At 37.4% G+C, this 23593-nt stretch overlaps 5 protein-coding genes across 13 annotated transcripts; 3 read left to right on the top strand and 2 right to left on the bottom strand.

Moving 5' to 3' along the window:
• Positions 1-33: 33 nt before the first annotated feature.
• Positions 34-1246, bottom strand: LOC117569756 (uncharacterized protein C3orf38 homolog). Its single transcript, XM_034251048.2, has 2 exons — positions 1075-1246; positions 34-1004 (listed from the first exon to the last, which is right to left on the bottom strand). Exons 1-2 carry the CDS (start codon positions 1211-1213, stop codon positions 265-267), a joined length of 879 nt encoding a protein of 292 aa, XP_034106939.1. The 5' UTR covers positions 1214-1246; the 3' UTR covers positions 34-264.
• A 108-nt stretch (positions 1247-1354) lies between these two features.
• Positions 1355-12709, top strand: LOC117569748 (glycerol kinase). 3 transcript variants are annotated; one of them, XM_052005533.1, is made up of 4 exons: positions 1356-2099; positions 4992-5960; positions 12148-12309; positions 12369-12708. In XM_052005533.1, exons 1-4 carry the CDS (start codon positions 1860-1862, stop codon positions 12582-12584), a joined length of 1587 nt encoding a protein of 528 aa, XP_051861493.1. In that variant the 5' UTR covers positions 1356-1859; the 3' UTR covers positions 12585-12708. The 3 variants fall into 3 exon arrangements, with proteins under 3 accessions (XP_051861494.1, XP_034106927.1, XP_051861493.1); XM_052005534.1 differs by lacking the exon at positions 12148-12309 and having other exon boundaries at positions 1355-2099; positions 4992-6122; positions 12369-12709; XM_034251036.2 differs by lacking the exons at positions 12148-12309; positions 12369-12708 and adding an exon at positions 6182-6499 and having other exon boundaries at positions 1355-2099; positions 4992-6122.
• Positions 2812-4439, bottom strand: LOC117569751 (nitrilase and fragile histidine triad fusion protein NitFhit). The gene has a single exon (XM_034251042.2). It carries the CDS (start codon positions 4321-4323, stop codon positions 2893-2895), a length of 1431 nt encoding a protein of 476 aa, XP_034106933.1. The 5' UTR covers positions 4324-4439; the 3' UTR covers positions 2812-2892.
• Positions 6776-11728, top strand: LOC127565695 (rho-associated protein kinase 2-like). The gene is made up of 3 exons (XM_052005535.1): positions 6776-6803; positions 7596-8363; positions 11000-11728. The coding sequence occupies exons 1-3, from the start codon at positions 6791-6793 to the stop codon at positions 11611-11613; spliced, it is 1395 nt and encodes a 464-aa protein (XP_051861495.1). The 5' UTR covers positions 6776-6790; the 3' UTR covers positions 11614-11728.
• LOC117569753 (centrosomal protein of 164 kDa-like) lies at positions 7190-23584 on the top strand. 7 transcript variants are annotated; one of them, XM_052005537.1, is made up of 3 exons: positions 7190-7531; positions 13801-15029; positions 23360-23584. In XM_052005537.1, the coding sequence occupies exons 2-3, from the start codon at positions 13821-13823 to the stop codon at positions 23468-23470; spliced, it is 1320 nt and encodes a 439-aa protein (XP_051861497.1). In that variant the 5' UTR covers positions 7190-7531; positions 13801-13820; the 3' UTR covers positions 23471-23584. The 7 variants fall into 7 exon arrangements, with proteins under 7 accessions (XP_051861497.1, XP_051861500.1, XP_051861501.1 ...); XM_052005540.1 differs by lacking the exon at positions 7190-7531 and adding an exon at positions 8395-9205 and having other exon boundaries at positions 14880-15029; XM_052005541.1 differs by lacking the exons at positions 7190-7531; positions 13801-15029; positions 23360-23584 and adding exons at positions 8421-9434; positions 9924-10150; positions 10225-11006.
• Positions 23585-23593: the final 9 nt, after the last annotated feature.

The following is a 23593-nucleotide window of genomic DNA, read 5'->3' as shown; positions in this document are numbered from 1 at the left end:
TTATTTCAATACAATAGCTTATATTTTCTTATTAAACTTAAACGATTTCAGAATACATTCTTGTTTAACATATATCCGATACATTAATGCATTACAAAAACTTTAAATGTAACATGTAATTTATGACAATTGAAACAGACTTATTGGTATCTGGGTTATATGGACTCCTATTTAACAGACTAGTTTTATATTTAAGCAAAATAAATATTAACTTATATATACGAGCCTTGTAGCTGCCTTCACAACAGTTCCTCCTTCGTAGTGTTAGTCCAGTGTATCGTTGGGTGTTGGCAAAGCCAGTGCCGTCTGCAAGGATTCGCTGGAGTTGAGTGTATGCAGTTCTGGTGGAGTCAGTTCACTGCGCAGCGACCACTTGAACTTCTTGGGTTTCCAGTTGTTGTCAGCATTTGGATCACGCAGCAGACCAAACGCACACTCAAAGACGCCCACAGATCTGTCGCCTGTATGCAAAGTGCCGCAACAGAGCACCACAACATGGCCATAGACATCGATGCGTCCTTGGACGCCCGTGTGTGTTAAGTTCGGATTGAAATAGAAACCAAATTGATCTTTAGCACTGAATAATGATGCGATAACCTCTTCGGCTGTTGAGCACTCAACGTCACTAGTGCCGTCATCAGCAATCACACTAAGCTGCAATACGGAATCGCTCCATAAATCCGATGGGTTCAGATCGTTGGCATTGAACTTCTCAAAGAACCATTCACCAAATTTGCGTGCCATCAAATTGATGGGATAATCCTGCTCAGTTTCCTCTATACGTTCAATTGTTGTTACTGAAGTTTGCTTGGCAACTGATTCTGTTGTAATTTGTTTATCCCAATACTGAATGACTCTCATAACCAGATCCGCTTTAGTGAAATCGGTCGATGTACCCGGCAGTCTTGTGTGCAAGTACTTGAAAAGCAGATCTCTGGTAATGTGACGCTTGTGTAGTACCTTGTGTATATCCTCCAAATGCGCCGTGACGTACCCAAGTGCTTCTGCAATGCCAAATAAAAAGGAAGATGAAGCATTTTGTTTGTTATTGTTTTGATGCTTTATTTGTTTTACCCTCGGCATCTTCGATAGTGCACACGTTTTTTGTGATGCTTCTCGCTAGCTGCAGCAGCACAGGAGTATTTTTTTCGTTGACCAACAGATCACGAAGTCCTGCACAGTGTGCTTCCGATATGGAAGATGTGATAGACATAATTTTTTTGACTCTAGGACTTTACAAAAATTGCCCGACATTAGGCCGGCCAGTTAAATAGTTGGCAGTGTGACCGTATGCGTTGCAATTACAGCTGATGCATCAAGCAGTGGGTACACACTGACAAAACAGTGCTGTCAAATTGTAAGGATTGTTAAATATCCTCATTTTAAGGAAAATAAATTAAATATTTTGTTAATAGCATGTGTTAAATTAGAAGTGTCGAAATTATTAAAAGAATAATCATAAATTTGCAGTCCATATGACCTCACAGGGTGTAGTGTACAGCAACATCACGATTGCATTACCGCATTATTATTTATTTTTACTCTCCGTTTTCGCACAATCATTCGCAACAAATTATTTATTTACGTTAAGAAAACAAGTTTGTGTGCAATAACAACAACAACAGCAAACAACTGGGGACAGAGTACACGTCAAGAGCTTTCGAGCCAGAGGGGCTGGGCCTTATCTCTGTTATCGCAACTGTTTCCGCGACAGCAACTAATAGCTATGTCGGCCCCAATAAACATCGATCAGTAATTCGCTCATATTACCGGAGACTTAACGCAAAACTTTTTCACGCTTCCCTTTCAAATTTTGTGGTGCATACGTAATTACACAACACAATAAATAATTAAGCGAAATGGATTACCAGCTGGAGGGTCCATATGTTGGCGCCATAGATGAGGGCACCACATCGGCTCGCTTCATGATCTTCAAGGCGGGCACCGACGATGTCGTATGCTTCCATCAGATTGAGGTGCCGTCCATCTTCGCCAAGGAGGGATGGTGTGAACAGGATCCCGAAGTGATTATCAACACGGTTAACGAGTGCATCGAAAACGCATGTCGCAAGCTTCGTGCTCTAGGCGGCAAAGTCAAGGTGAGCGATTGGGAGAGGCATTATACAAAATACCCCTTAGTTTAAAAAAGCGACCGTGATCGACTGATAGATACCTTACATACAGTTGTATTGTAATCATAGCATATTTTATGGCCCTACAGCTTCTGATAAGATGTAGGGCATGCTTTTTGATCGTGATCTATTGATGATTCTTTGTGATAGGTTATTTATTATGAATAGATGTTTTAAGATAAATAGTACAGCGAAAACTCCCATACCCATACCCTATAACCGAAAAATTATTGCTAGTTTTTTTTATTTTATAAATAGCTTGATTATGAGTGTCTGGTAAAATTCCAATGAGTCCCATGTAAATAAATTTTTTGTTTTTATGTATAAACAAAATTATATGTAAAAATGAAATTATATGTAGAAGAGTAAAAGTCAGAGTATAGTCCATAAGAAATATTCTACCGTCTAATGTGGATATTTTGGTTTGTATTGTTATTTTAAAAAAAAACTTCCTAAAGAATCCTGATAAAAGTTTCGAGTAGTTTTAAATTTCTATTAATTTTATGACATCCACAATTTAAGTGAGTGTAGAAACCCACAGATAAATTTAGTGTGCTTAGACTTAGTGAACGAGTAAATATATAGTTTATAGGATTGCACATGACCCCATCTCCTTGCCTCATGCCTTCCCACAATACTAAAATTACTAATATTTAGGATATATTATAATCCATGCGTGTCCATTGTTAAGAGCTCTTTACTGCCAGAATCATATTTACATAAAAGCTTCACACATATCTATTAAAATTAAAGGTGTAGGTTAACTCCTCGCGTCCTGCAGATAATCACGATACTTCTGCGCCTCTTCAATTCGTTCCTCGAGTGTTCGCGCTGGCAAATTCTCGGCACGATCATCCAGCTTCACATAGATCTGATCGTTGTGCCCAAAGTCGCCAGTGCGACGTGGCATCACATGAAAGTGCACATGAGGCACCGTCTGACCAGCCTGGGCGCCATCCTGTACCGTTACCGTAGCCGATGTGGTGCCATAGATCTGCTCCAGCAGTCGCTGCACCATGCAAACGGTGGCAAACAGATCGGTGATCTCGGCACAATTGAGACCGTTGAGTCGTGGCGTCACACGCTTGGTGGAGACCAGCACGTGACCCTCGACGACACAGCGCAGATTGGTGAAGGCATAACAGTGTTCCGACTCATAGAAGATGGTTCGCTTGTCCACAATATTCTCGGCAAAAGCACGATCCTGTCCGTCCGCCTCGTTGGGCATCTTTAAATTATAGGCAGTCAAACTGTAGATATCGTTGCGTCGATGCTCAAAGCACGGCATGCTCTGGTAGAGTTTGTCCAGCGTAGAGAGATCCACCTCGGCGGTGGCCACACCCAACTCCTGTTCGCCACAGTCGGCCAGCACTTTGCCCCAAGGACTGACGATCATGGCATGGCCCCAAGATTGACGCTTGGCATTGTGCCAACCCTGCTGAGCAGCGGCAATCACAAAGCACTGAGTTTCTATGGCACGCGCACGCAGCAGCAGCTCCCAGTGGGCCTTGCCTGTGCTGTAGGTAAAGGCCGATGGATAGGAGAGCAGTTGAGCGCCCAGTTTGCGCAGCAGCAGGGCCGTCTCCGCAAAGCGCAAATCATAACAGATCTGCAGGCCCAGACGACCGGCTGGTGTTGCTAGTGGACGCTCCAGACTCTTGCCCGCCTCGACGTAGGAGGATTCCATCAGTGTAATTTCCGGCGTCTTCACATCGAACAGATGAAGCTTGCGATAGACACCCACAAGATCACCTTGATCGTTGAGCAGCACATGGGCGTTGTACATTTTGTTGGGCTCGTCGCCACCTGGGGAGCACTTGAGCTCGTGCAGACCGCCCAGCGATAGCCAGATTTGATTGCACTTGGCCAGCTCACGATACTTGGCCATAAGTGCACCGTTTAGGGGTTCGGCCAGAGTCAAGAGTTGACTCTTCTCCTTGGCCACAAAGTCACAGCATTCGGGTAGGAAAAGTAATTTGGCTTGTTTGGCTTTCGCTTGTTGGACCAGCTGCTCCACTTGACGCAGATTGGCGGCTTTGTCGTCGGTTGCGCACATTTGGCCAACGGCCACAATTGCCGCTGCTTGTCCAGTTGACATAATGCTGCGATATTGCTGTTGATAATGCTGGTGATGACTGCTGTTTAGGAAGCTGGCCACTTTGCGACTGAGAATTTTGAGTGTGTTTGACATTTGAAAATGAAACAGGAAAAAGGTAATTGAGTCTCGCCTACGCCTATTTTTTGTTACGTCGTTTTGGCTCGGTTTCTTATCAGCCGACTTTTTTTTAGTTTTGTTTACTACACTTTGCTCGCCGTACAGTGTTACCACACTCCAATTTGTGGAACGTACGAGAAAAAGTGCAAAAGCAATGTTGCCACACCTGAGCTTATATTTAAATTGATTTATATTAAATTTTGAATGTAGCCATTAGCAATGTTTGTAGGTTGAATGTTTGCGGTAATTAACTGGATTAATTTTTTTTTTCTATGGGCTCCGCTGTAAGGCTTCAAACAATGATAGCACACCACACCACTTTTCGTACAAAAGACAAAAATGAATGACGCAAAGCTTTTATGCAAATTAATTTTAGTTTTTATTTATTTTCTTTCTTTTAGTTTTGTAACAACTCATATGCATAGGTTTTAGTTATCAATAATTTAGCTTTTTATTGTGATTAGTTGCTGCACTAATTATGACGTTTTCTGTGCTTAAACTGCACAGTGTTGCCACACCTTATAAAACAATAATTTATCTACGCGGCAAATTTGACCGTTCGAACACTCAATTAGGTCAGATTAAGGTCAACAACTAAGAAGTTCAATATACTTATATAATAATATATATATTTTTTTTTGCAGGATATCGTTGCTATTGGCATTACGAACCAACGAGAGTCGACCGTAATTTGGGATCGCAAGACCGGCAAACCACTGGCCAATGCCATTATTTGGCTAGACAATCGCACTGGCAGCACAGTTGAAGATTTGCTCAAAACAATCCCAAACAATGCCCGCAACATTAACTACTTACGTCCACTTTGTGGACTACCAATCTCCCCCTACTTTTCCGGTGTCAAATTACGTTGGCTACGCGACAATATGCCCACGGTGAAGAAGGCCATGGACGATGACACTGCCATGTTTGGCACCATTGACACCTGGCTGATGTACAGATTAACAGGCGGCGTCCATGGTGGCGTCCATAAGACAGACGTGACGAATGCATCGCGCACCATGCTCATGAACATTGAGACCTTGAATTGGGATCCCAATTTGCTTAAATTCTTTGGCCTGCCACGCAAAATTCTGCCCGAGATCTGTTCAAGTGCTGAGCACTATGGCGACATTGCCGAAGGCATACTGAAAGACATTCCCATAACAGCCGATCTAGGAGATCAGCAGGCAGCTTTGGTGGGTCAACAATGTCTAGCCAAGGGTCAGGCCAAGGCCACCTATGGCACCGGCTGTTTTTTGCTCTACAATACAGGTCCGGCTATTGTGCATTCGACGCATGGACTGCTGACCACCGTTGGCTACCAAATTGGACGCAGTGCACCGCCGTTCTATGCGCTGGAAGGTAGCGTTGCCATTGCGGGCGCAGCGTTCAATTGGCTCCGCGATAATATTGGCCTCATTCAAAATACCAGCCAGATTGAGGCGATGGCCAGCACAGTAGACAATTCATTGGATGTGTACTTTGTGCCAGCTTTCAATGGCCTCTATGCCCCGTACTGGAATCAGGATGCTCGTGGAGTAATCTGTGGCCTAAGCGAGGAGACAACCAGTGAACATATTGTACGTGCCACCCTCGAGGCGGTTTGCTTCCAGGTGCGCGACATTCTCGATGCCATGCACAAGGATTGCAAGATTCCGCTGGCAAAGTTGATGGTGGATGGCGGTATGACTGTGAACAATCTATTTCTGCAACTGCAGTCCGACTTGGTTGGTATCCATGTGCTACGCGCCAAGATTTCCGAGACCACTGCGCTGGTAAGTATTTTCTTTCGACTGTGTTCGTGTTGTGTGTTTAATGTATTTGTATTTAACAGGGCGCTGCAATGGCTGCTTATAAGGTTGTGGAACCGAATTACAACATGGAGGGTCCGCTTTCCAAGTCTGATAAGCGTGTGCCCATCAAACCGAAAGTGAAGTCGTCGGAACGCAATCTGCGCTATGAGAAATGGAAAATGGCCATTGAACGATCTCTGAACTGGGAAACATCGACGCTATCGCAAGGCGAGCGCGAGTCCTTTGATGGTGCTTAAGCAACAACAGATTGTAATCTTTTTGTTTTTATATATAGGTTCAGGTTGATTATTTTCTTTGCAGCAACTATCAAACTGTATATGAAATGAAGTTTATATAAAGTGCTCGCATTTTTTGTTAATTTCGGTTTGTTTATATAATTTATAATGTTTAACAAGTTTTTTCAGAATAACAAACATTTTAAAACTAGTATCACGTCTAGCAAGATTTGAATTATTTCCTATTGAATCAATCAGAAAATGACCGCCAACGATTTCAAATCAGATCAGTGTTGCCCTACAATAAAAATGAAAAGTGCAACAATTAATTGCGCCTAAGTTTTTATTGAAATAAAAATATTTTAATAATTGTTTTTGATATTGTGCTTAACTATAAATACAAATGGTAAATATATGCATTTAACTGGTAAGTAATGTCTTAGTTCTTATGTGTTTTTCCTACACAATTTTGCCGCACTCAAAAGTCGTGATTTTAATCAGCCCAAAGTTTACACATTAGTTTATCAGTTATTGTATACAAATAGATATACATAAATATATATCAAAAATTGACTTTTAATTTTATTCAAATTTTAATTGGTGAATCAGTCATCATTTTTTCGTGTATAATTTGATAATGATAACAATATAAATACACAAGTTTATTCATTCTTTCCATTCGTTGCCTGTGACTACTCTAAATTACTTTTGATCGGCCACACTTTTTGTCGACAATCTTGCCGCATTAACACAAATGAGTCAGTCATCACTAATCTCTTTACGCATAATTCTGTCGAAGATGCGTTTCTTGAAGCCAAATATAAATACAAGAAAGAAAATATTTTAAAGAGATTGTCCGTATTCTTAAACCAACTTGTTCTTTAATTCAAAAAGTGATTTATTCAATACTAAAAACACTTAAAATTCAGAAGCTTAATAAACTTCTTATCGCTACAAGACTTTAAAGCACTATGTACACACTGGAACAGTGGCGCTGCCCAACGAGAATTGCATTCGCCAATGTGACCCTATTGCTATGTATATGATCATTAGCCTCAGACATATGTGGCAACCACAGCTGATATTTTGTGCTTTTTCAGTACATTCCCTGAATTCGTTCGGGTGATTAGCATTGCTTTTTTAGCTATTGGAAATGTAAGACTCAATGTGTATCTGATTAAAATATTGCAAACAAAATTTAATTTTGTCTTTTTCACAGAAATAAATGAGGATCTTATAATGACAGAAAATTTACTTGAAGGGCGCAAGCAACTGGAGAACAGTTCTGCTAATTTAAAAGTAGAACAAAACAATAATCAGACTGAAAATTTGCAGGAATTACTACCCGATGTCAAACAAAGCAAGGAAGATAAAATTCGCATGGAGACGGAAGCTATCAGCCAGACTGCCACATCTGATAATCAAGAACATAAAATAACACAATTTGTTCTGCAATTACTTGGTGATCTCAAAGGCCAAGAGGAACTTCATTTAAGCGAAGTAAAAGAGCTTCGTAAGGAGCTGGAAGAAAAGGATAACATATGCAATCAGTTAAAACTTGAGATATCCCAAGTTCGAGAAAACCCAACATTTTATGATCTTAAAAGTCACGAAGAACGTCATTCACGAGAAGTAAAAGATCTTCACACACAGCTGAAATTAAATGATAATGTAAATCGGAAGTTAACAAATGAAGTTTTCACTGTGCGGAAAAATTTTATTCAAATGCGCAAGCAATTGCTTAACGACCTCAAAAGTAGAGAAGAATGTCATTTACGATACGTAAACGAGCTTCGTGAAGAGTTAAAAGCAAAAGAAAATAATCTTAAAGATCAAGAAGAACGCCATTCACGAGAAGTAAACAAACTTCGTGAGGAGGTGGATGTAAGAGATAACACATGCCATGAGTTAGAACTGGAAGTATCCCAAGTCCGACAAAATCCGGAATTTATTTTAATGCGACAGCAATTGCTTGACGATCTTAAAGGTCAAGAGGAGCTTCATTTACGAGAAGTAAAAGAGCTTCGCAAAGAGCTAGATGCAAAGGATAATATATGCCAGGAGCTAGAACTTAAGGTATCCCAAGTTCACGAAAACCCTGAATTTATTAAAATGCGACAGCAATTACTTGATGATCTTAAAGGTCAAAAAGAACATCATTCACAGGAAGTAAAAGAGTTTCGCAAGGAGATGAAAATAAATGATATTAAGTGTCATCAGTTAACAAATGAAGTTTTCGATGTGCGGAAAAACTTTATTCAAATGCGAGAACAATTACTTAATGATCAAAAAAGTCAAGAAGAACGTCATTTACAAGAAGTAAAAGAGCTTCGCTTGGAGTTAGAATCAAAGGATAATAATCTTAAAGATGCAGAAGAACATCATTTGCGAGAAGTAACAGAGCTTCGCAAGGAGCTGAAAATAAATGTTAATATGTGTCAGCAGTTAACGAATGAAGTCTTCGAGATGCAGAAAAGTCTTGAAAGCCATTTACTAGAAATAAACGAGAAGCATAAGGAGCTGGAGTCAAAAGACAGCCTTTGTCAACTGTTGGAGCTTAAATTGTCTCAAGTGCGAGAAAATCCTGAATTTCTTCAAATGCGCCAGCAATTACTTGATGAACTTGAAGGTCAAGAAGAACTTCACTTGGTCGAAGTAAATAAGCTTCGTAAGGAACTGGAGGCTAAGGATACAATATGCCATCAGTTAGAGCATGAAGTATTCGCAGTGCAGGAAAATGCAGAGTTTATTCAAATGCGAGAACAATTAATGGATAATCTCAAAGATCAAGAAGAACGTCATTTACGAGAAATAAGTGACCTTCGCAAGGTGCAGGAGGACAAAGATAAATTATGCTTGGAGAAAGAGCAGGAAGCAGCTCAACTTCGAGATCGTCTTAACTTCAACATGTCTTGTCCCATATGTTTGGAGCCATGGAATTCTTCAGAACATCGCATGGTTGCGTTGTCATGTGGTCACATTTTCGGCGAATCATGCGCACGACAATGCCTGCAAAGAAATTCAAATTGTCCAGAATGTCGAGCTCCTGCTTCAGAAAGTAATATTCGTAAACTATTTCCCCGTTAATAATTTATTCAATCTGCTTGTACTACGCGTAGTAAATTTTAACAATACAAAAGAGCCAATAAACAATTAATAATTTCTTATCTATTTACATATGTATGTACATATATATCATTAGCTTCTTATGACGCATTCATTTATTGATTGAACTTTCAACAACTATCAATGCAGTAAAACCAATGACCAAGTTTGACAAGATAATCGGTATATTTTTCATTAGTCTATAGAGAACACAGAGTTTATAACGGCGATAATAGTAATGTTGTATATTAACACAATTGAATTAAATTGTGCGTATAAACAAAATTTCATAATTTTAAAGCTATTTAATTACATATTTCTCCTACATAATCATTTTATTAAAATTACCAATCGCATAAATTATGCAGAAATACTGATCGTAAATTTTACTTTATTCTTTAAAAACCTTTCTTTTATGGTCAAATGTTTAATATTTTTGTAGAACCGTGAATGGGGATTCCCACCAACAAGTACGAAACCTAGACATTTCTTTGTGTACACACTGGAGAGCTTCGCCGCAAAATGAGAATTAAACTCTCACTAGTGTGACCTTACTGCTGCTTTACCATATTCTTTTGACCAATATGGCAACTCTATTTCCTGCTTTTCCAGTGAATTCCCTAATCTTTTTAGTGAGTCAGGAGCATTGCGTGTTTAGCTCTTGTGAATGTAAGAATTCTAATATAAATTCATATTGATTTTAAAATTTAAACATTACAAAACACTTTAATTTTTACTTACAGTGAATATTGACAACGCAGTTAATTTTAAAAATGGAGGATCTGAAAAAAAGCATTTTAGATATGATGGCAGTAAAATTGGACGAAGGTCTTAGGCTTCTGGAAAATAGAGTTGCTAATGTGGAAGTTAAGCAGAATAACAATAATCCTGAGAGTTTCCAGTATCAGCAATTACTAGACGATTTAAAACAAAACAAAGATGAGAGTAAACTGCAATTCGAAAAGATTCAAAAGGAAGCTGAAGCAATGAGTATTAAAAATGCTCAGCTTGAGCTCAAAATTTCTGATTTGCTTAAAAATATGGAAAATCTTCGCAAAGATGAAGGCGATAAAGAAGATCAGCTGCAAATTCAAAAGGAACCTGAGGCAAACCAACGACAGCAAATGCCAGACGATCGACAAAATCACGAAGAAGTTTCAATGCACGAAGTTTATAAGTATCGTAAAGAGATGGACGAAGAGAATAATATGTGTCATCAGTTAGAGCGAGAAATAAAAGATCTTCGCAAAGAGCTAGAGGCGAAAGATATTATATGCCAAGATTTGGAACTTGAGGTATCCCAAGTACGACAACACCCAGAATTTATTTTAATGCGACAGCAATTACTTGACGATCTTAAAGGTCAAGAGGAGCTTCATTTACGAGAAGTAAAAGAGCTTCGTAAGGAGCTGAAGGCTAAGGATAATATATGCCATGAGTTAGAACTTGAAGTATCCCAAGTGCGGCAAAATCCAGAATTTATTTTAATGCGACAGCAATTACTTGACGATCTTAAAGGTCAAGAGGAGCTTCATTTACGAGAAGTAAAAGAGCTTCGCAAAGAGCTAGAGGCAAAGGATAATATATGCTATCAATTGGAGATTAAGATATCCCAAGTACGGGAAAATCCTGAATTTCTTCAAATGCGACAGCAATTACTTGATGAACTTAAAGGCCAAGAAGAACTTCATTTGCTCGAAGTAAATGAGCTTCACAAGGAGCTGGAGGAAAAGGATAAAATATGTCACCAACTAGAGAATGAAATGTTCGGACAGGAAAATGCTGATTTTATTCATATGCGACAACAATTAATGGATAATCTCAAAGATCAAGAAGAACGTCATTTACGAGAAATAAGTGACCTTCGGAAGGTGCAGGAGGACAAAGATAAATTATGTTTGGAGAAAGATCAGGAAGCAGCTCAACTCCGAGATCGTCTTAATTTTAGCGAGTCTTGCCCAATATGTATGGATCCTTGGAATTCTTCGGAACATCGCATGGTTGCGTTGTTGTGTGGTCACATTTTCGGCGAGTCATGTGTACGAGAATGCCTGGAAAGAAATCCGAATTGTCCAACGTGTCGAGCTCAAGCCTCTGCAAATGATATACGTAAGCTATTTACTCGTTCTTAACAACTGGTTCAATTATATGGATATTAAAAATTTGCCACGAGCGAATTTTTATGTAAATATCCAGTATCCAAGTATAAATCAAACCAAAAAAGTTAAATGCTGAATAAAATAAAATAAAAATTAAAATCTATATGAATTTTAGTTACATATTCAATATATTAACCATTAGCTGAATAAAAAAAATAAAAACGAATTATTTATAAATTGTTCGTATTGTTTTTTTTTGTTTATTGTGATTTGCGTATACAAAATTTTGGATGAAAACGTAGAAAGCGTTCTGGGTGCGTGCAGCTATAACATGGCAGTGTGTTATTTGCCCTTGGGGCGACTTTACTACACATGTTCGTCAACGAGCTTGCTCCAGATCGTTTAACAACGCTGGACAACTCATTGGATGTGTACTTTGTGCCAGCCTTCAATGGCCTCTATGCGCCATACTGGAATCAGGATGCTCGTGGAGTAATCTGTGGCCTAAGCGAGGAGACAACCAGTGAACATATTGTGCGTGCCACCCTCGAGGCGGTTTGCTTCCAGGTGCGCGACATTCTCGATGCCATGCACAAGGATTGCAAGATTCCGCTGGCAAAGTTGATGGTGGATGGCGGCATGACTGTGAACAATCTATTCCTGCAACTGCAGTCCGACTTGGTTGGTATCCATGTGCTACGCGCCAAGATTTCCGAGACCACTGCGCTGGTAAGTATTTTCTTCCGACTGTGTTCTTAATGTGTGTTTAATGTATTTATATTTAAAAGGGCGCTGCAATGGCTGCTTATAAGGTTGTGGAACCGAATTACAACATGGAGGGTCCGCTTTCCAAGTCTGATAAGCGTGTGCCCATCAAACCGAAAGTGAAGTCGTCGGAACGCAATCTGCGCTATGAGAAATGGAAAATGGCCATTGAACGATCTCTTAACTGGGAAACATCGACGCTATCGCAAGGCGAGCGCGAGTCCTTTGATGGTGCTTAAGCAACAACAGATTGTAATCTTTTTGTTTTTATATATAGGTTCAGGTTGATTATTTTTTTTGCAGTCACAATCAAACTGTATATGAAGTTTATATAAAGTGCTTGCATATTTTGTTAATTTCGGTTTGTTTATATAATTTATAAAGTTTAACAAGTTTTTTCAAAATAACAAACATTTTAAAACTAGTATCACGTCTAGCAAGATTTGAATTATTTTCTATTGAATCAATCAGAAAATGACCGCCAACGATTTCAAATCGGATCAATGTTGCCCTACAATAAAAATGAAAAGTGCAACAATTAATTGCGCCAAAGTTTTTATTGAAATAAAAATATTGAAATAATTGTTTTTGATATGGTGCTTAACTATAAATACAAATGGTAAATATATGCATTTAACTGGTAAGTAATGTCTTAGTTTTTATGTGTTTTTCCTACACAATTTTGCCGCTCTCAAAAGTCGCGATTTTAATCTGCCCAAAATTTACACATTAGTTTATCAGTTATTGTATACAAATCGATATACATAAATATATATCAAAAATGAACTTTTAATTGTATTCAAATTTTAATTGGTGAATCAGTCTTAATTTTTTCGTGTATAATTTGATAATGGTATATCTAATGATAACTATATAAATACACAAGTTTATTCATTCTTTCCATTCGTTGCCTGTGACTACTCTAAATTACTTTTGATCGGCCACACTTTTTGTATACAATCTTGCCGCATTAACACAAATGAGTCAGTCATCACTAATCTCTTTACGCATAATTCTGTCGAAGATGCGTTTCTAATGAAAGACTTGAGTCCAAATATAAATACAAGAAAGAAAATATTTTAAAGAGATTGTCTGTATTCTTAAACCAACTTGTTCTTTAATTCAAAAAGTGATTTATTCAATACTAAAAACACTTAAAATTTAGTAGCTTAACAAACTTCTTATCGCTACAAGACTTTAAAGCACTATGTACACACTGGAACAGTGGCGCTGCCCAACGAGAATTGCATTCGCCAATGTGACCCTATTGCTATGTATATGATCATTAGCCTCAGACATATGTGGCAACCACAGCTGATATTTTGTGCTTTTTCAGTACATTCCCTGAATTCGTTCGTGTGATTAGCATTGCTTTTTTAGCTATTGGAAATGTAAGACTCAACGTGTATCTGATTAAAATATTGCAAACAAAATTTAATTTTGTCTTTTTCACAGAAATAAATGAGGATCTTATAATGACAGAAAATTTACTTGAAGGGCGCAAGCAACTGGAGAACAGTTCTGCTTATTTAAAAATAGAACAAAACAATAATCAGACTGAAAATTTGCAGGAATTACTACCCGATGTCAAACAAAGCAAGGAAGATAAAATTCGCATGGAGACGGAAGCTATCAGCCAGACTGCCACAAATGATAATCAAGAACATAAAATAACACAATTTGTTCTGCAATTACTTGGTGATCTCAAAGGCCAAGAGGAACTTCATTTAGGCGAAGTAAAAGAGCTTCGTAAGGAGCTGGAAGAAAAGGATAATATGTGCAATCAATTAAAGCTTGAGATATCCCAAGTTCGAGAAAACCCAACATTTTATGATCTAAAAAGTCACGAAGAACGTCATTCACGAGAAGTAAAAGATCTTCGCACACAGCTGGAATTAAATAAGATGTTCACAAATGAAGTAATCACTGCTGGGAAAAATATTAATCAAATGCGCATGCAATTGCTTAACGATCTCAAAATTAGAGAAGAATGTCATTTACGATACGTAAACGAGCTTCGTGAAGAGTTAAAAGTAAAAGAAAATAATCTTAAAGATCAAGAAGAACGCCATTCACGAGAAGTAAACAAACTTCGTGAGGAGCTGGATGTAAGAGATAACACATGCCATGAATTAGAACTTGAAATATCCCAAGTCCGACAAAATCTTGACGATCTTAAAGGTCAAGAGGAGCTTCATTTACGAGAAGTAAAAGAGCTTTGCAAAGAGCTAGAGGAAAAGGATAATATATGCCAGGAGCTAGAACTTAAGGTATCCCAAGTTCGTGAAAACCCTGAATTTATTAAAATGCGACAGCAATTACTTGATGAACTTGAAAGCCAAGAACTTCACTTGGTCGAAGTAAATAAGCTTCGCAAGGAACTGGAGGCTAAGTATACAATATGCCATCAGTTAGAGCATGAAGTATTCGCAGTGCAGGAAAATGCTAAGTTTATTCAAATGCGAGAACAATTAATGGATAATCTCAAAGATCAAGAAGAACGTCATTTACGAGAAATAAGTGACCTTCGCAAGGTGCAGGAGGACAAAGATAAATTATGCTTGGAGAAAGATCAGGAAGCAGCTCAACTCCGAGATCGTCTTAACTTCAACATGTCTTGTCCCATATGTATGGAGCCATGGAATTCTTCGGAACATCGCATGGTTGCGTTGTTATGTGGTCACCTTTTCGGTGAATCATGCGCACGACAATGCCTGCAACGAGATTTACATTGTCCAGAATGTCGAGCTCCTGCTTCAGAAAGTAATATCCGTAAACTATTTCCCCGTTAGTAACTTCTTTAATCTGCGTGTACTACGCGTAATAAATTTCAACAATACAAATGAGCCAATAAAAAATTTATAATTTCTTATCTATTTACATATGTATGTATGAACTGTCAACAACTATCAATGCAGTACAAACAATGACCAAGTTTGACAAGATAATCGGTATATTTTTCATTAATCTATAGAGAACACAGAGTTTACAACGGCGATAATAGTAATTTTTTATATTAACACAATTGAATTAAATTGTGCGTATAAACAAAATTTCATAATTTTAAAGCTATATAATTACATATTTCTACTACATAATCATTTTATTAAAATTACCAATCGCATAAATTATGCAGAAATACTGATCGTAAATTTTACTTTATTCTTTAAAAACCTTTCTTTTATGGTCAAATGTTTAATATTTTTGTAGAACCGTGAATGGGGATTCCCAGCAACAACAACGAAACCTAGACTTTTCTTTGTGTACACACTGGTGCGCCTTCGTCGCAAAATGAGAATTAAACTCTCACTAGTGTGACCTTACTGCTGCTTTACCATATTCTTTTGACCAATGTGGCAGCTCTATTTCCGACTTTTGGAGTGATCTCCCTAAAAGAAGCTTGGAAGTAAAGCTGGTTTAGCTCTAGTGAATATAAGAATAATATAAATTTGTATTGATTTTAAAATTTAAACATTACAAAACACTTTAATTTTTATTTACATCGAATATTGACAACGCAGATAATTTAAAAAATTGAGGATCTAAAAAAAACAATTTAGATATGATGGCAGAAAAATTGGCTTCTGGAGAGTAGAGTTGCTAATGTGGAATTTAAGCAGAATAACGATAGTGCTAAGAGTTTCCAGTATCATCAATTTTTAGACGAATTAAAACAAAACAGAGATGAAAGTAAACTGCAATTCGAAAAGATTCAAAATGAGGCTGAAGCAATGAGTATTAAAAATGCTAAGCTTGCGCTCAAAATTTCTGATTTGCTTAAAAATATGGAAAATCTTCGCAAAGATGAAGGCGATGAAGAAGATCAGCTGCAAATTCAAAAGGAACCTGAGGCAAACCGACGACAGCAAATGCCAGACGATCGACAAAATCACGAAGAAGTTTCAATGCACGAAGTTTATAAGTACCGTAAAGAGATGGACGAAAAGAATAATATGTGTCATCAGTTAGAGCGAGAAATAAAAGATCTTCGCATGGAGCTAAAGATGAAGGATATATGCCAAGCTTTGGGACTTGAGGTAACCTAAGTACGACAACAGCCCTTAATAAAGCGCAAGACCCCTTTCGACATTCTTTTTCCAGCTGCCAAACATACTCTTCCCCAGATAGAATCAAATGGTATCTGGTTCCTTATCTCTTTTTTCGCCTAGACCGGGTCTAACAACTGGTAGATCTACGAAGAGTTTTTGTCTTTCTTCCGAATTAACTACTTGCCTTATGATTTGTTTTTTTCACTTGATTAATCTTTTTTCTTGTTTCACTTAATATCTACGCTTACAGTGCTATTAACATCTTGTAGTAGCGAAGTAGTGACGCGACACTTTTTCCACTAATTTACTCGAGGAGTTTAAACAGATTATCGTGTTTTGTGGCAATTTGTGACACTTTTCTTTCACGATCACTGTTCACAACATTCTTCGGGGTTTTACGCGATTGGTCTGTCAAACTACTTCTCTGTCAGGTCCCTACTCGGGTGCCAATTAAGAACGACAGTTCTTTGAGTTTATAAAATATAATATGTATTAATTTTGATTTAATATAGAATGAACAGGCCTTTGCCTGTTGTTCTGCCGGCGGCGCTGCTCCGTTGTCCCTATCACTACTTTGTTGGTGTTCTCGTTTCCGTTGTAATTGCAGTCGTTGCAATTACCATTGCGGGTTCGTGGCTGTTCTTGTTGTCGTACCGCTGCAACTGCTGGATCTGCAATTGGCGGTATTGTGTCTTCGCTGGTGTAGTTGTTATTGATGTTTCCGTCGACTTTTCGAGGATCGAGTTACTGTCTAGTTCCCAAACGTTAATTACCGAAATATAACTGACGCTTCGCATGTGTCGTTGGTTTTGCGCTGCAGTGTGTTTCGTAACCTGTAGTTCGATGGGACCAACTATGTTGTTAACTTGCATATTCTTTAACCAACTTGTTCTTCAATTCAAATGGTGATTTATCCAACACTAAAAATACAAAAAATTTAGTAGCTTAACAAACTTTTTATTTCTACAAGACTTAAATGCATTATGCACACACTGGAACAGTGGCGCTGCCCAACGAGAATTGCATTCGCCAATGTGACCCTATTGCTATTTATAATGATACAATCATTAACGGCAGACCAACCTCAACCAGGGTTGGTATATTGTGCTCTTCCAGTACATTTTCTGAATTCGTTCGGGTGATAAGCATTGCCTTCTTGGCTATTGGAAATGTAAGACTCAACTTGTATCTGATTAGAATATTGCAAATAAAATTTAATTTTGTCTTTTTCACAGCAATTAATGAGGACCTTATAATGACAGAAAATTTACTTGAAGGGCGCAAGCAACTGGAGAACAGTTCTGCTAATTTAAAAATAGAACAAAACAATAATCAGACTGAAAATTTGCAGGAATTACTACCCGATGTCAAACAAAGCAAGGAAGATAAAATTCGCATGGAGACGGAAGCTATCAGCCAGACTGCCACAAATGATAATCAAGAACATAAAATAACACAATTTGTTCTGCAATTACTTGGTGATCTCAAAGGCCAAGAGGAACTTCATTTAAGCGAAGTAAAAGAGCTTCGTAAGGAGCTGGAAGAAAAGGATAATATATGCAATCAGTTAAAACTTGAGATATCCCAAGTTCGAGAAAACCCAACATTTTATGATCTTAAAAGTCACGAAGAACGTCATTCACGAGAAGTAAAAGATCTTCGCACACAGCTGGAATTAAATGATAATGTAAATCAGAAGTTAACAAATGAAGTGTTTACTATTCGGAAAAATTTTATTCAAATGCGCAAGCAATTGCTTAACGATCTCAAAATTAGAGAAGAATGTCATTTACGATACGTAAACGAGCTTCGTGAAGAGTTAAAAGCAAAAGAAAGTAATATTAAAGATCAAGAAGAACGCCATTCACGAGAAGTAAACAAACTTCGTGAGGATCTGGATGTAAGAGATAACGCATGCCATGAATTAGAACTTGAAATATCCCAAGTCCGACAAAATCTTGACGATCTTAAAGGTCAAGAGGAGCTTCATTTACGAGAAGTAAAAGAGCTTTGCAAAGAGCTAGAGGAAAAGGATAATATATGCCAGGAGCTAGAACTTAAGGTATCGCAAGTTCGTGAAAACCCTGAATTTATTAAAATGCGACAGCAATTACTTGATGATCTTAAAGGTCAGAAAGAACATCATTTACAGGAAGTAAAAGAGTTTCGCAAGGAGATGAAAATAAATGATAATAAGTGTCATCAGTTAACAAATGAAGTTTTCGATGTGCGGAAAAACTTTATTCAAATGCGAGAACAATTACTTAATGATCAAAAAATTCAAGAAGGACGTCATTTACAACAAGTAAAAGAGCTTCGCTTGGAGTTAGAATCAAAGGATAATAATCTTAAAGATGCAGAAGAACATCATTTGCGAGAAGTAACAGAGCTTCGCAAGGAGCTGAAAATAAATGTTAATATTGGACAGCAATTACTTGATAAACTTGACGGCCAAGCAGTACTTTACCTCGTCGAAGTAAATAAGCTTCGCAAGGAGCTGGAGGCTAAGGATACAATATGCCATCAGTTAAAATCATCAGTTAAAGAACATGGTGAGTTTATTCAAATGCGAGAACGATTAATGAATAATCTCACAAATCAAAAAGAACGTCATTTACGAGAAATAAGTGACCTTCGGAAGGTGCAGGAGGACAAAGATAAATTATGCTTGGAGAAAGAGCAGGAAGCAGCTCAACTTCGAGATCGTCTTAACTTCAACATGTCTTGTCCCATATGTTTGGAGCCATGGAATTCTTCGGAACATCGCATGGTTGCGTTGTTATGTGGTCACATTTTTGGTGAATCATGCGCACGACAATGCCTGCAAAGAAATTCAAAATGTCCAGAATGCCGAGCTCTTGCTTCAGAAAGAACTATCCGTAAACTATTTCCTCGTTAATAACTTATTCAATCTGCCTGTATTACGTATAGTAAATTTTAACAATACAAATGAGCCAATAAACAATTTATAATTTCTTATCTATTTACATATGTGTTTATATATCATTAGCTTCTTATGACGCATTCATTTACTGATTGAACTGTCAACAACTATCAATGCAGTACAACGAATGGCCAAGTTTGACAAGATAATCGGTATATTTTTCTTTAATCTATAGAATATACACAAGTATGAAACCCAGACTTTTCTTTGTGTACAATCGCTATGTTGTCTGCTACTAAAACACAATTGGGTTATCGCGAGGCGATAATAGGGGGTAAGAAATGACAATTCCAGGGGAGAGAAATTTAAAAACTACTACTAATCATCCGGGGTAGCAGATTGCTCGATCAAGCCGGTAACTGACGCCGACTAAAAACTACATAAGCTGAAACAGCAACTATGTAATTTGTTGTGAGATTAGAGATCTTTATTTGTCCGCTGACCGTTTCTCTGTACTTATTCACTACCAGATAGTTTATGATTTGCACTATTACTGGAGTAAAAATTAAATTAAATTAAAATAAAGCCTACAAATAAAATGATGTTAAATTAATTGAAGAAAAAAAAGACAACTTAAAATTCCAAATTAAAATAAATTAAAGTAGATCAACATGTATTTTCTTGTAAAAATGACAGAGTAGGGACGACAAAAAACCATTCATTTAATACAATAACACTTTAAAAATTACTCGCGGCGAGATTAATATATTCACATTTACAAAATTACATATATGCATATATTTTTTACCACCTCACTCATATCGCCCCTTAACCAATCCCAAGAGCTCTTAGGTAGGTCAAGGCAGATGATTAAGCGATTTAGATAAATAAATATATAAACATACAAAACAAAAACATGCGTCTATGAATTGATAAATAAATATATACGAACCACCCAAATGCGTAACATATAAAATAAGTTATCCATTGCGCCGTTGTGGCTATTATGTTGTTTCGCATCGTCCTACTGTTATCTATAAATATCTGTAAATACCATAAATTAAATGTTAGTTAATAAGAACAATTCTTGAATAACATATTTGTAATTACGATGAACATGTTTGTGTGAGTTTTCTCATCATGGAGGGGAGGGGAATTCCACAGCGCTACGCCGGATTAGGAGCAGCTACTGATGTAGTGGCCAACGCAAGGGAGATGGCGCCGATGTGGCCATCTCAGGCAGGGTGGGTACGCCGGGGTCCAACTGGGCCCTATTCAAACATAAAATTGGATCAGTGAGTGTATTTATTGTTTGTATATTCTTTTGTTTAACGTAATTTTCAACTGCGCGGTTTTTTTTTTGTTTGTTTTGTTAGTGATGCGTTTCTTTTGTTTTAAGGCAGCTTTTACGTATCGGTGGAGTTATCGATTGTGCGGACTGCGGGCCAGGGATGGAGGCCAGGGAGGACAAACAGTCCGTAACACACCAGAAAAATTGGACGATGGTCTTAGGCTTCTTTATAAGTATCGAAATGGAATATATGGACGAAAAGAATAATATGTGTCATGAGTTGGAACTTGAGGTATCCCAAGTGCGGCAAAACCCAGAATTTATTTTAATGCGACAGCAATTACTTGACGATCTTAAAGGTCAAAAGGAGCTTCATTTACGAAAAGTAAAAGAGCTTCGCAAAGAGCTAGAGGCAAAGGATAATATATGTATGCCATGAGTTAGAACTTAAGGTATCCCAAGTTTGTGAAAACCCTAAATTTATTAAAATGCGACAGCAATTACTAGATGAACTTAAGGGCCAAGAAGAACTTAATTTGGTTGAAGTCCTTGGAGAAAGAGCAGGAAGCAGCTCAACTCCGAGATCGTCTTAACTTCTACGTGTCTTGTCCCATATGTAATTCTTCGGAACATCGCATGGTTGCGTTGTTATGTGGTCACATTTTCGGTGAATCATGCGCACGACAATGCCTGCAAAGAAATTCAAATTGTCCAGAATGCCTAGCTAATTCTTCAGAAAGTAATATCCGTAAACAATTTCCCCGTTAGTAATTTGTTCAATCTGTATTACGCGTAGTAAATTTTAACAATACAAAAGAACTAATAAACAAATTTTAATTTCTTATCTATGTACATATGTATGTATATATCATTAGCTTCCTCTGACTCATTGATTTACTGATTGAACTATCAAGCCAATGGCCAAGATAATCGGTATATTTCTCTCTAATCTTCAGAATATACAGAGTTTACACAATTGAATAAAATTATGAGTATTAATAAAATTTCGAATCTTTATTAGGCAAAAATCATTTTCGAAACTATAAAAAAATTTGATTAATTTAAATTACATATTTGTATTTAAATTTCGTACCAATCGAATAAATTATGTAAAAAATACTGATTTAATAAGCGTCGGAAAGTTTACTTTATTTATTTAAAGCGTTTCTTTTATATTCAAATCTGTATATTAAATTAAAAAATATTTTTGTTGAACTGTGAAAAGGGATTCCCAGCAATAACTACGAAACCTAGACTTTTCTTTATGTACACACTGGAGCTTCCCCGCAAAATGAGAATTAAACTCTCACTAGTGTGACCTTACTGCTGCTTTACCATTTTCTTTTGACAAATCTGGCAACTCTATTTCCGGCTTTTGCAGTGATTTCCCTAAACTTTTTAGTGACTCAGGAACATTGCGTGTTTAGCTCTTGTGAATGTAAGAATTGTAATATAAATTTATTTTGATTTTAAAATTTAAACATTACAAAACACTTTAATTTTTACTTCCAGTGAATATTGACAACGCAGTTAATTTAAAAAATGGAGGATCTAAAAAAAAGCATTTTAGATATGATGGCAGAAAAATTGGACGAAGGTCTTAGGCTAATGGAGAATAGAGTTGCTAATGTGGAAGTTAAGCTGAATAACAATAATCCTGAGAGTTTCCAGTATCAGCAATTGCTAGACGATTTAAAACAAAACAAAGATGAGAGTCAACTACAATTCGAAAAGATTGAAAAGGAAGCCGAAGCAATGAGTATTAAAAATGATCAGCTTGAACTCAAAATTTCTGATTTGCTTAAAAATATGGAAAATCTTCGCAAAGATGAAGGCGATAAAGAAGATCAGCTGCAAATTCAAAAGGAACTTGAGGCAAACCAACGACAGCAAATGCCAGACGATCGACAAAATCACGAAGAAGTTTCAATGCACGAAGTTTATAAGTATCGTAAAGAGGTGGACGAAAAGAATAATATGTGCCATCAGTTAGAGCGAGAAATAGAAGATCTTCGCAAAGAGCTAGAGGCGAAAGATATTATATGCCAAGATTTGGAACTTGAGGTATCCCAAGTACGACAACACCCAGAATTTATTTTAATGCGACAGCAATTACTTGACGATCTTAAAGGTCAAGAGGATCTTCATTTACGAGAAGTAAAAGAGCTTCGTAAGGAACTGAAGGCTAAGGATAATATATGCCATGAGTTAGAACTGGAAGTATCCCAAGTGCGGCAAAATCCAGAATTTATTTTAATGCGACAGCAATTACTTGACGATCTTAAAGGTCAAGAGGAGCTTCATTTACGAGAAGTAAAAGAGCTTCGCAAAGAGCTAGAGGCAAAGGATAATATATGCTATCAATTGGAGATTAAGATATCCCAAGTACGGGAAAATCCTGAATTTCTTCAAATGCGACAGCAATTACTTGATGAACTTAAAGGCCAAGAAGAACTTCATTTGCTCGAAGTAAATGAGCTTCACAAGGAGCTGGAGGAAAAGGATAAAATATGTCACCAACTAGAGCATGAAATGTTCGGACAGGAAAATGCTGATTTTATTCATATGCGACAACAATTAATGGATAATCTCAAAGATCAAGAAGAACGTCATTTACGAGAAATGAGTGACCTTCGGAAAGTGAAGGAGGACAAAGAAAAATTATGCTTGGAGAAAGAGCAGGAAGCAGTTCAACTCCGAGATCGTCTTAATTTCAGCGAGTCTTGCCCAATATGTATGGATCCTTGGAATTCTTCGGAACATCGCATGGTTGCGTTGTTGTGTGGTCACATTTTCGGCGAGTCATGTGTACGAGAATGCCTGGAAAGAAATCCGAATTGTCCAACGTGTCGAGCTCAAGCCTCTACAAATGATATACGTAAACTATTTACTCGTTCTTAACAACTGGTTCAATTATGTGGATATTATAAATTTACCACGAGCGAATTTTTATGTAAATATCCAGTATCCAAGTATAAATCAAACCAAAAAAGTTAAATGCTGAATAAAATAAAAATTAAAATA

This window comes from Drosophila albomicans, chromosome 3 (assembly GCF_009650485.2).
Source record: "Drosophila albomicans strain 15112-1751.03 chromosome 3, ASM965048v2, whole genome shotgun sequence".
Taxonomy (NCBI): Eukaryota; Metazoa; Arthropoda; class Insecta; order Diptera; family Drosophilidae; genus Drosophila; species Drosophila albomicans.
This window is presented reverse-complemented; position numbering and strand designations above follow the sequence as displayed.